The following is a 12,139-nucleotide window of genomic DNA, read 5'->3' on the forward strand; positions in this document are numbered from 1 at the left end:
AAAGAGAATATATTAGTATTACAAAAAAAAAAAAGAGAAAGGAAGAGAAAAAGAAGAAACATAATAAATGGGTAGAAAATCCAGTAAAAGAGTAAAGAATGGTAGGAAGATAAACAACTGTAGATACGTTACTTTATGACCAGAGTTTTGGCAAAGTGGACAAAGTGAAAGTGGGCCCCTCTCTTTTGCTTTGCTCAATGGCTGTAAATTGTAATATAAACAAATGTAGAAGTAGGGTCTTTTCTTACATTACAATATCTATCTCCACGAGAAAATCCCAAGCTCTCCCGCCTTACCAAGTCTTGAATCTTACCATTACTTGCTTGGAAGTACTAGTATTAGTATACAAAAGAAGTAGAAAGATTAAGTGGATAGATAGATGTGGGAGTTAGGGAAAGAGAAGCTCAAATAAAGAAGAAACAGAGAGAGGAAAATATCAACAGTAGAGAGAGTGAGGAGTGGAGTATATGTGGAGGAGTTTCTTCTCTGGAGATGATGGATACCCCAGAGAAGACCCAGATCAACTCTTCTATCTCTAAGTTTGACGTAATGCTTTTCTTAAACTATTTGATCTCTCTGGGGGGAAACTCTTTTTTTTTTTGGTTTTGGTTTAGCTTGTTTTTTTGCTTCACTGCATGTGCTTTGATTTGGTTTCTGTGTGAGAGTTGTCAATTGACCTTCATCTTTCTGGATTTTGTTTCCTAAAACTCTTTTCTTTTTGTTCATAGTGTTGGGAGGTTTTTTTTTTTTTTTTTTTTCTTTTTTGGGGTGGGGGGTGTGAATTGTTTAGCTTCTGAATTGGATCTCTTTGTAGAATTCAATTTTTTGCCTTCTGGTTCCCGGGTTCTGCTTCTGGTGTTTATTTGATAGAGCTTAAAATTGAGATTTTTCTTGAAGTTATTATTTTCTTGTACAACTCATCTTTCTGGGATTTCTTTTTAGTTTTTAGGCTTCTTTGCTGTTAAAACTACTTTCTCTTGGCTCACAGACGTTGCACTGAATTCACTTAAAAATTTCAGTCACTGCTTTTGATTCTTATTCTTTCTCAGGGTCAGGCCTAAATTGATGTAAACAGTGTATCCATTATTTGCATTTTATTTATCCTGGCAGATATCTAGCCCTTTGTTTTTCTTTTCTTTTTTTCTCACAGAAGTTTCCTTAAACAATTGACCATGGCAGAATTGTTTTTCTGCTAACTGTTAGACCTGTGAATTTCTTGTCTTCTTTTTCCATTGAAAGTCTTTTCTCCCCCTTTAAAATCATCATTTTGACCCAGATTTTGTTGATAGTCATTTGAAACAGTTGAACTCTTTTACTGAACCAATTATTTGTTCAACATTTTTTTTTCAAGAGATTTCAAAAGATTTGCTGTTGCAGCAGCATAGATGTGTCACTTCCCCTGCTATTGTATTAATCTTTATTGCAAATTTTTTTTTTAATTTTTTTATGTCAGAGAAGCATTTCATTTGGATCAAAAGATGTTTTACAAGAAACATTGTTTCATGCTCACGAACATCCAAGTCCATGTTAGAACTTGATTAATTTAAGCATCTGACAAATATATGTTTTGGCCAATAAGCATCTGATATTAACTTTGTAACATTATCTAAGAAGGGCTTTTTCCCTTGTGTACAGGATTCCCCAGTCTTTAACTATATCAACAGCCTTTCCCCCATAAAACCGGTCAAATCCATACACGTTACGCCGACATTCAACCCTTTTTGTTTTGCATCACTTCCATCTATTTTCACTTCACCCCATGTCAGCTCTCACAAGGAATCTAGATTCCTGAAAAGGTAACTGACTAGTATTATATATTCTTGATTGTTGGTGCCCATATTGTTTAATTTCATGCCTTATTACCTCATTTTCGTTTTTCTTGTTAATGCTAATTATTCTTTCTTTACAGGCATAGCAATACAGATCCATCAAAACCCGAGTTGTCTCCTGGAGAGGGGACTACAGTTAGTACAAATGAAGATGCTGGTGTGGAAGCAGGTCATCTCTGTGATAGCTCTGATGAGCTACAGGAGAATTTTGATACAGCAGTTTCCCTGGGTGAAACTTCTCTTGAGCTGCCTAATGAACCTTCAAGATTTGCAAATGAGCTCCCACAGACCTTAAAGTTTGATTGTGGTAGCCCCAACTGCGACCCAGAACCTTGTATTATTGAGATGAATTGTGTCTCAGAATCGGCTTGCACATCTGTCTCAATTGTTCCGTTTGTTCAAGAGGCCTCTGAAAAAGGTTTATCTGATGGAGTGGAAGTGGTGGGCATTTGCCAGATTGATCAAAAAAGGGAAACTATAGGGTGTGAATGGGAGAGTTTGATTTCCGATGCATCTGATCTATTAATTTTTAATTCCCCTAATGGTCCAGAGGCTTTTAGAGGTGTAATTCAGAAATCATTGGACCCTGGTGCACGATTTTGTCCTGCTCTTATTTCTCGGTTCCCACAAGATGATATCAATGAGGTGTGCCAAACTACTGTTGATTCTAATGAGTATAAAGATCCTTCTCTGCAACCTGGAGAAACTGGTGAGCTGAAGGAAATAAACCATGTGAATGGAAATTTTGAGAATACTAGTGTGACTAACTGCATGGCTGGCAGTCTGACTGATTATGTGGAAAGTGGGATGTGTGCCCCATTTTCTTTGAAGGTAAGAGATGCAGCATAGGTTGTTAACAACATTCGAGGAGTGTAAATTTGAAGTGATATAGAGCAATTTCTGCAGCATGAGTTGCAGAGAAGTAGAAAAAATTTTAAACATGTTTGTTCTTTCACTAATTGCAGTATGATCTGAGTCTTTTCTTCATGTCATGTTACAATACTAGCAATGTAGATACTCTTACTTATAATTGCCTTCAGTTCACAAAATTATATTTCATTATTGATCCTACTCTAACAGCTAAGAATATTTCCACTGTGATAGTTCAAGGAAGCCTGCACTCACCCATATTGATTGGTCATTCCATTATAACAGGGATTTCTTTGTTCAGTTGTCCATGCAACATTTTGTTATTTTAATTCTCCCCACTATTAATATAAAATCATCTCTCTTGATCTGCTTTAACTGACAATGCTTTTATATGTTTGCACACAGCCTGGTTCTAATTTGCATCGTGGATTGAGAAGGCGTTGTTTAGACTTTGAGATGCTATCAGCTCGGAGGAAGAACTTAGATGATGGTTCAAATTCCAGTTCTTCTGTAGATAACCAATTGGTGCTTGGTAAGCCTGGCAATGATTCTTCAAGGTGCATTGTACCAGGAATTGGTTTGCACTTAAATGCTCTTGCAATAACCTCAACGGATAACAAGAATACCAAGCATGAAACTTTTTCTTCTGGGACACAAAAGCTAAGTTTCCCTAGCTCCACTCCATCCATTTTACCCCCCACAGCAGGTCAAGAAGCTGTTCATGAATTTTTTACTTCAGCCTCTACTGAAAAAGAAACCAATGCTGTTGAAAATGGAGTTCAATTTGCAGAAGATGCTTCTCAGGCATCTGCCTATTTAGTTAATGAAGAGTTCAATCAAAACAGTCCCAAAAAGAAGAGGTATGAGGACTTGACAGTTTGTAGTTGATTGGATTAGTACTGTCTAATACTACATGTCTAACCTTTGTTTTGTGCATCATCATTCTATGGATTTCTAGACGGAGATTGGAACAAGCTGGAGAGAGTGAGGCCTGTAAGCGTTGCAACTGCAAGAAGTCAAAGTGTTTGAAACTGTAAGTTCTTTTAGTTTTGTTTTAAATTTTAGGACGTGCTTCTACATATTCCTGGTTACCACTGTGATCTACTAATATGAGTTCTGATTCCAATGCCAGCTCCTTCCCTTCTACATTTTGTGTTAGTAATTGCAATATTTTGCCAACATTCCTCCTCTTTCTTATTCTTTGAAAGATATTGTTTCCTAGTGCCTGTTTTTCTTCTATATCTGTTTGCAAGAATAAATAATATGTGAAAGAGAACAAATATGTTTTGTCTTTTTCATTTAATGTGCTCATTTAATTGTTGAACCCTCTTTTTCAGCTACTGCGAATGCTTTGCTGCTGGTGTATACTGCATAGAGCCATGTTCATGTCAAGACTGCTTTAATAAGCCTATCCATGAAGATACTGTCCTCGCAACTCGCAAGCAGATCGAGTCTCGTAACCCACTTGCGTTTGCTCCCAAAGTGATCAGGACCTCTGATTCAATACCTGAAGTTGGGGTACAGAATAAGTCTGACGATTCTTTATCTAGTTGGTCAACTGCAAGTTGCCATAGAGCCTAATTGCCATTTATTCTTGCAGGATGACTCTAGCAAAACTCCAGCCTCAGCTCGACACAAAAGAGGATGCAATTGCAAGAAATCAAGTTGCCTGAAGAAATATTGTGAATGCTATCAGGTTTTTCTCAGCAAAACCTCTCTGCTTATGTTGTTCTACATAAACTGATTTAGAAGTCATTTTTTTCTCTTAAAGGGTGGTGTTGGATGCTCCATCAACTGCAGATGCGAAGGGTGTAAGAATGCATTTGGGAGGAAGGATGGTAGGTTTGCCTATGGCTTGCATGACTATTTCGATGCACGCCTTTTGTTGAATCTATTTGATGTTTTGTTATGGACTATTCGAGATTATTCAAGTTCTTATTCGACTTGATTGCTTCGAAATACAGGATCTGCTATAGTGGAAACAGAAGAGGAGCCAGAAGAAGAAGAAACTGATCTTTCAGACAATAGTGGGATGAACAAAAAATTAGAAAAAACTGACATCTTGAATAGTGAAGAGCAAAATCCAGTTTCTGCTCTACCAACAACTCCACTACAGCTTTGCAGGTTTCTTCCTTGAACCGCTTGTTTCCATGATAAAATTAATAGTTATCTTTGCTATAACTTCTAAAATATTTTCTGCACAGATCCTTGGTTCAACTGCCATTTTCATCAAAGAGCAAGCCGCCACGTTCCTTTATTGCCATTGGATCATCTTCCACACTGTTTAATGGACAAAGATCCAAGCCTAATATTATTCGGCCTCAAAACATTATTGAAAAGCATTTCCAAACTGTTGCTGAAGATGAAATGCCCGAGATTCTACGAGGCAATTCTTCTCCCGGCACTGGCATTAAAACTTCTTCTCCCAACAGTAAGAGGATCTCTCCTCCTCAATGTGAGTTAGGGTCAACCCCTGGTCGTAGGAGTGGCCGGAAGTTGATATTGAAGTCAATACCCTCATTTCCTTCTCTTACTCCTCAGCATTAAAGTGGAAACTTTGCAGTTTCCATAAAGTTAAGAGGAAAATTTTTTAAATCTTTGTTATGTTCGAAAGTATGGCGTTCGCTTTTAGGTTGCATCTGTGTAATAAAATTATATCTTGCTTCCAAAATGTTCAACTTCTCCTGTATAATATGGTATCTTTATTTAATTTCCTACCTCAATTTTGTAAATTTCATTATTGTTCTCAGCTTCTCTTCTTGGACATCTCTATTTAAGTATGTTTCCTCCTTCCTTTCCTTCTCTTACAGAGGGAGGGGATTGGTGGTTGGGGAATTCAAACAGTTTGATTGTTTCTTTCTCCTATATCCAATTCCAATTGGATATGCTATGGGAGATAAGATGAGGTTTTACTCATTCAAGTTGAAGCATAGAACTATGATAAAATGATAATTATTTTATATTATATTTAATTTATATTTTTAAAATAATAAAATTATAAAAAATATTAATTATTTTTTTAGTATAAGATAATTTAATTTTTTTAAAATAAAAAAAAATTATTTTTAATTTATGAGATTAAATTTATACATTATATAATTAAATACTAAATTTAAAATTAAATATTTAAATTAATACTTAATTCAATACTAAATATTTTAATTTATGTAAATAAAAATTAATCGTTATCAAATATTTACAATTAAAAGTATATTTGGATAAAAAATTTGTGTCTCCTATGCGTGGTTTCGTTGTATATAGATATAGATTTATTCTCCAACCCAATTAAATAAATTAAAAAGTCACTTTCGTAAGAGCACGACAACTTTTCTTTCTTCTTTCTTTTCAAATTTTTTCTTTTTGTCCCAACTTCAGATTTTTCTCCTGTAAACTTTTGTTTCTCGATGAAACCTCCCATTGTTCTCGTTTTGCAGAGGGCTATCTTTTTTTCTTTGTTCAACTCCTCTCTCTTACTCGAAATCCAAATTGCTGCCGCTTGGTTCGCAAACTCAGAGTTTTCTAGAACCCATTTGGAGCAGTCACTTCTGGGTTTCGAACGGAATCCCTATCGCTCTTGATTTCAGACGGAATAGTACAATTGGATAGGGAGTTGCCTATGAACGGGTCGTTTCTGGATCTTTTGACAATGGGTTTAGATAATTACGATTCAGATCATGGGATATTCCCTGGATTTGATGATTTTTCAAGTGGTTTATGATCATTGAGCTCTATAGTTGGGATGATGTTAGATCATTGGTTTCAATTTTCTGTCTTTTTCATGCATGTTTTAATTAAAAATTTTTGGACAAACAAAAATTTATGTGGTTTAGTTGTGGGTTTTTGAATTTCATAGGTATCATAGAATTAGATAATTACGATTCAGATCAATGGGATATTCCCTGGATTTGATGATTTTTCAAGTGGTTTATGATCATTGAGCTCTATAGTTGGGATGATGTTAGATCATTGGTTTCAATTTTCTGTCTTTTTCATGCATGTTTTAATTAAAAATTTTTGGACAAACAAAAATTTATGTGGTTTAGTTGTGGGTTTTTGAATTTCATAGGTATCATAGAATTAGATAATTACGATTCAGATCATGGGATATTCCCTGGATTTGATGATTTTTCAAGTGGTTTATGATCATTGAGCTCTATAGTTGGGATGATGTTAGATCATTGGTTTCAATTTTCTGTCTTTTTCATGCATGTTTTAATTAAAAATTTTTGGACAAACAAAAATTTATGTGGTTTAGTTGTGGGTTTTTGAATTTCATAGGTATCATAGAATGGATTGGTAATTTTATTTATAGATCAATATTGAATAATTGGAAGTTTAATGATTATGTAAAAAAGCTCTGAATTTTTATTTTCTTATTTTTTATTTTTTAGCTGAATTTAAAATAGAAAGAAAAAATGAAATGATTTTTTTTTCTAAAAATAAATGTCAATTTTAGAATTATTTTTTATTTTTTTTATTTCAAATAAAACTTAACCACTAAAAATATGGCACATGACTGATTTTTTTCATTTCGTTGTTATTTTTATTAGAGTTAATTGTACATGTGAAACATGCATAAATTTTCATTAAAATATATCATTAATTGTAAACTTTTGATAATGTTTAATTTTTATTTATATAAATTAAAATATTTAATCTTGAATTGAACAATCATTTAATCATTTTATCTCAAATTAAGTATTTAGCTATATTTTATTATACTATTAAAAATTACATTAATAATTTAAATTGTATAAATTTTAAAAAATAATAATTTTAACTAATAAATTAATTATCTTATCATAATTCTTGTACACATTAAACATAAGATATGATAATATTATTTAATCTAAACCTATTTATAATATCATCTTATTTTATTTTATCATAATTTTATGTATCAAATACATTCTCAATTCTTTGTTAAAGATTGTAGCTTTACTTATCACTGTTGATAATTTTAAATATAATACGATGATAAAATGTGAAAATGATACAAAAAAAGATGCAAAAGCGACAAGATTTGAAATTTTTACAAAAATATGAAAAATATATTTTAGATTTAATATGTTTATGTAAATTTGACACCATTAGGTTTAGGAGTCAAGGGGTGCTTTCTTGGTAGAAGTGGCAAAGGCAAGGATTACTTAGTTTTTGAAGTGTGCTCCATTCTTTTAGGTTTAGATAATTTATAGCAATTAAACTTGGTAACATCTCTGGAGATCCTAACAACCAAAACAGAGACCTATCATCACATGTAAACTTAGATGGGGCATCAGGTAAAAGCAACCAAATAAACATGAGTTTTTTTTTTTTTTTTTTTTAATACCATGTTTGTTATTTTTGTGAGTTTTCTGTGGATGTAAAATGAAAATCATAACAAGAAAGAATATGGCTTTAATTGATGTTGCAAATGTTAATTTTGATTTATTTTGCTACCATCATTTATAGTGTACATTAGGGTGAATCAAATGGTAATAAAATAAAATCAAGGATGGATCCACAATGAGAGCAGTAGGGCAATTACCTCCGCTTAGATCCTAAGGTTAAATCCTCAATTTAGAATCAAATTTTTAATGAGTTGCTCATTTAGGGATCAAACGTTTGACTTGCATTGATTTAGGATCAAATATTTATTTTTTAAGTTTACTATTAATGATATGTTTAGATGGACAATTGTACGTGTCTCACACATACAGTTAAATCTAGCAATTGAAAATAAGTGGCGGATAAATATCATTTTAAATGGGAAAAATAAAAATAATCTTAAGAAAATGAGATTCATTTTTCAAAAAAAAAAAGAGGAAAAATTATTTCATTCTTTCTTTTTATTTTGATTAGGGTTTGTAAACAAAATAACAAAAAAAATAAAAATAAAAAACTAACATTCCATTTGAATCTGAGTTCTCATCCACAATCTTCAATTTGTACAATATCAAAATTTCAATTGATCACTACTAATCTAAATTAAGAAAACCACAAAGCCACAAAAAATCACATAATTTTTTTCACTATCGTCCAACCATTTTGAATTAAAACTTACAATGAAAATTTCAACTTTTCAAATTTCCACTTTCCTTATGCTTAGGTAAAGATAGTCTAGATAACCAATTTTATTCAAAGTTGTTTTATATTATTGGGACTTGAATTGCATTTTGATACTGAGTTTTAAAAGTTATTTTAAGCTCAAATTTAAAAGCCTAAAAGTGTTTTATTTTTATTTATGTTTTGTTATTTGGTAAAAAAAAAAACATAAAATTTAGTTTTTTTTAAAGATTAGGATTTTATTTATATTTGAAATTCAAAGAATGAGTTTGATTTTGATAATACTTAGGAATCAAGTTCTTATAAAGAAAGAAAATAAATTTTGACAAGATTTTAATAAATTTAGTTAACATTAAAAATTTTCAAATTGAAAAAGGATTCAATCCTTATATGAAGAGCCCAATTCTTAGTTAGAAATCATCTATAATAAAAGAATCAAGAAGCAATTAAGACAATCAAAATCAGCAAGCAACATAAAGCTTTAAGTTTTAAAAGAAAAGTTTTTAGGTTAGAGAGAGAAAGTAAAAGGAAATTCTGAAGGCTTTGGTTTTTTACCTTAAATATTGGGAGCAAACAACACTGTTTGGAGAAAGCTCGACCCACGCCTAAACTTGCTTTTTAATCCAATTTGATTGCAAGTTTTTCTTTTCTTTTTTATTTTATGATTTTATAATTTTAACTTTGATTTCTTATTTTTTGTTATATATTTTTTTATTTTAGTATTGTTTAATTATGATTGAATTAAAAATGATGAGAAAAATAAAAAGAAAAAAAAAGGAAACTTTGGTAGGATTTTTATTATTATATTTATTTGCCTGATTTTTATTATATATATTTGCATGATTTATTATGATATTTTTGCATGATCTTTGTATGTTTTAATTATGATATTATTGCATGATATTTTTTTATGATATTTTATAGTATTTTTATATGACAATATTTTGTAAATAAATAAAATGAATTAGGATTTGATTTTTGATAAGATATTTAATAAATCCGACGATGGAGAGTCTTTAAGTAAATAATGAGTTTATCTTAAATACTTTTAAGGTGAGAAAAATTTCATTTTTGGTGATAGCCTAAAGATTTTTTTTTCAATATTTAAATATCAAATTAATAAAAAATCATATTCGATTAAAATTTAAACAAGATAATATATGATTAATTTGGTACCATTTTTGGGTGATATGGGAGTGTTAAAACCTTCATTACATGGAACCAATTCCCGAATTTAGTTTTGTTGATATAGATTAGAACCTATTTCTTTTAGAAACTCTTAAACTTAAGATAATCTTAAAAAAGATAGATTCACATAAATGGTCAATCACACCTAGATAAAAAAGATTGATAGTGACTCCATAGTTTTTATGTTTGATGAGCAGGTTCTTAGACTTGAACGTTATGACAATTTGGCGACTTCACTAGAGACATTAGAGAGTTAAGCCATTAGTTAATTGTGTGTTATCTTAAGTTTTGTTTTGATAGTTTCATTATTTATGGTTTTCCTGTGCACTAATTTATTTGTTTATTTTGTAGATTTTAATTTTTCATGTGTACCAATTTATTTTATTATTTAGGTTGGCATGTTCCTCTACACATACCACATTTGCATTCATTCATAAGCTCTAGACCTGAATTTTATCCTTTTAGGAGAAGGTAAAGTACCTATGCTTTGTTAGGTGTTAAATTCTAATATAGCTAACAAAATACTCTCACTTAAATTGAACCTATTTCATTGGTAGCTAGTTATGGGTATAGATTGGGGTGCCTTGCTATTCTATAATGGACAATGATGTAAGAAATAATTTAGGAGTCTTTAGACTGTCAAACCTTTGGCACCAACATGTACATAAACCTTAGCGATCCAAACTTAAATTAGAGCCTTGCCCTCCTCTTTGTTAGATAAACCTAAATAGGACACATAATAGGACATTTTTTATTATTCTAAATTGTATTTTGTTCCTTGTATATATTATGTTTACCAACCATTTTCTTTTAGTGTATGTGCACGCATCATTAGATTTATCATAAAGAGTGATTGCCATAAAATAATTTTAATAAAAAAATATTAATTACATCTATAAAGAGCCTAGCAAAATCCCTATTGGCCTAAAAAGAAAGCTAAAAATGTTAAAGCTTGCAAACAAAAGGCTAAAAAGGGAAGTCAAGCATTCAAATAAGAAAGGGATGAATGAAAGAGTTTGTTCATTAACATTAACATAACATAGTCATCCACCACTCGTGAGTTGGCCCAACATCTAAAAAAAAAAGTAATTGTAAGCAAAGGTGCAATAAAGTGAAAAAGGCACTCTCTAAAGTGTAACAGTACATCCAAATGCTAAATGGGGTTATGGTTGAAATTGAAACACAAATGGGTGCCTTAAATGAGGAAGTGAACAAGTAAAGGAGGCATATGTAAAGAAGCATAACCAATTGGAGTGCTTGCTTGACCAAATCATGACCAAACAAGAAAGGGATGAACGAAAGATTTTGTTCGCTAACTTAACATAACATAGTCATCCACCACTCGTGAGTTGGCCCAACATCTAAAAAAATGACAATTGTAAGCAAATGTGCAATAAAGTGAAAAGGCACTCTCTAAAGTGCAACAATACATCCAAATGCTAAATACGGTTATAATTGAAATTGGAACACAAATGGATGCATTAAATGAGGAATATGAACAAGTAAAAGAGGCATATGTAAAGAAGCATGACCAATTGGAGTGCTTGCTTGACCAAATCACTATGGCTACTTATAAAGCCAAGGACATGGTAAAAAAGATTAAGGAGTGGAAAATAAGGGTGCTACCAATTGGAACACATGGTAAAATTTGCTAGATTTTTTCAATAAAGTATAAGGCCAATATCAATATATTAGGAACTTTTTTTTCCATAATAAACTTTAGACTTCCTATAGATGTAGTTTTGGATTTGGTTAAACATAACTTTTAAATTCAATAAAGATTTTTCTTGTTAACAATTATTATATGGTAAATCCTCCTTATTGCATTCATGTATTCATTATCATTCATAATTCATCAAAGTTGGATGGTTTCATAAACATTTCTCTAAATATACATCTTAATTATGATAAATTAAAGTTCAAGGATAATTCAATCTCTAAATAATCTAAAATACTACAGCACTAGATACTAAGCAAAGATCATGAAAGAAGAAAACACTCATAATTTCTGTGGACATCAAATTTGTCCAAAAAAAAAATATATACAAAATACGAAATACAAAAAAATATATATATAAAATATAAACAAAAAAATACAAAACAAAAAAAATAACCAAAAAAATACAAAAAAAGGAACAGAAGAAAGAAAAATCGAGGATGACAGTGGTACATCCCACCCTTCTGATCATTATACCCTACCCTCCACC

At 31.2% G+C, this 12,139-nt stretch overlaps 1 protein-coding gene across 1 annotated transcript; it reads left to right on the forward strand.

Annotated features, from left to right (window-relative positions):
• The first annotated feature begins 246 nt into the window (after positions 1–246).
• On the forward strand, positions 247–5,431 carry LOC111307342 (protein tesmin/TSO1-like CXC 2). Its single transcript, XM_022905349.2, has 10 exons — positions 247–546; positions 1,636–1,796; positions 1,910–2,660; positions 3,105–3,559; positions 3,658–3,732; positions 4,037–4,217; positions 4,300–4,395; positions 4,471–4,537; positions 4,664–4,823; positions 4,904–5,431. The coding sequence occupies exons 1-10, from the start codon at positions 493–495 to the stop codon at positions 5,244–5,246; spliced, it is 2,343 nt and encodes a 780-aa protein (XP_022761084.1). The 5' UTR covers positions 247–492; the 3' UTR covers positions 5,247–5,431.
• Positions 5,432–12,139: the final 6,708 nt, after the last annotated feature.

Source organism: Durio zibethinus, chromosome 22, assembly GCF_047325235.1.
Source record: "Durio zibethinus cultivar Kanyao isolate XHJ-2024 chromosome 22, ASM4732523v1, whole genome shotgun sequence".
Taxonomy (NCBI): domain Eukaryota; kingdom Viridiplantae; phylum Streptophyta; class Magnoliopsida; order Malvales; family Malvaceae; genus Durio; species Durio zibethinus.

Excerpts from the sequence above, each read along its gene's own strand:
- LOC111307342 (XM_022905349.2), top strand. The coding sequence starts at position 493 with ATGATGGATACCCCAGAGAAGACCCAGATCAACTCTTCTATCTCTAAG. Across the intron at positions 1,797-1,909 it reads GAATCTAGATTCCTGAAAAG|GCATAGCAATACAGATCCAT; the intron begins GTAACTGACTAG and ends CTTTCTTTACAG. Across the intron at positions 4,396-4,470 it reads AATATTGTGAATGCTATCAG|GGTGGTGTTGGATGCTCCAT; the intron begins GTTTTTCTCAGC and ends TTTCTCTTAAAG.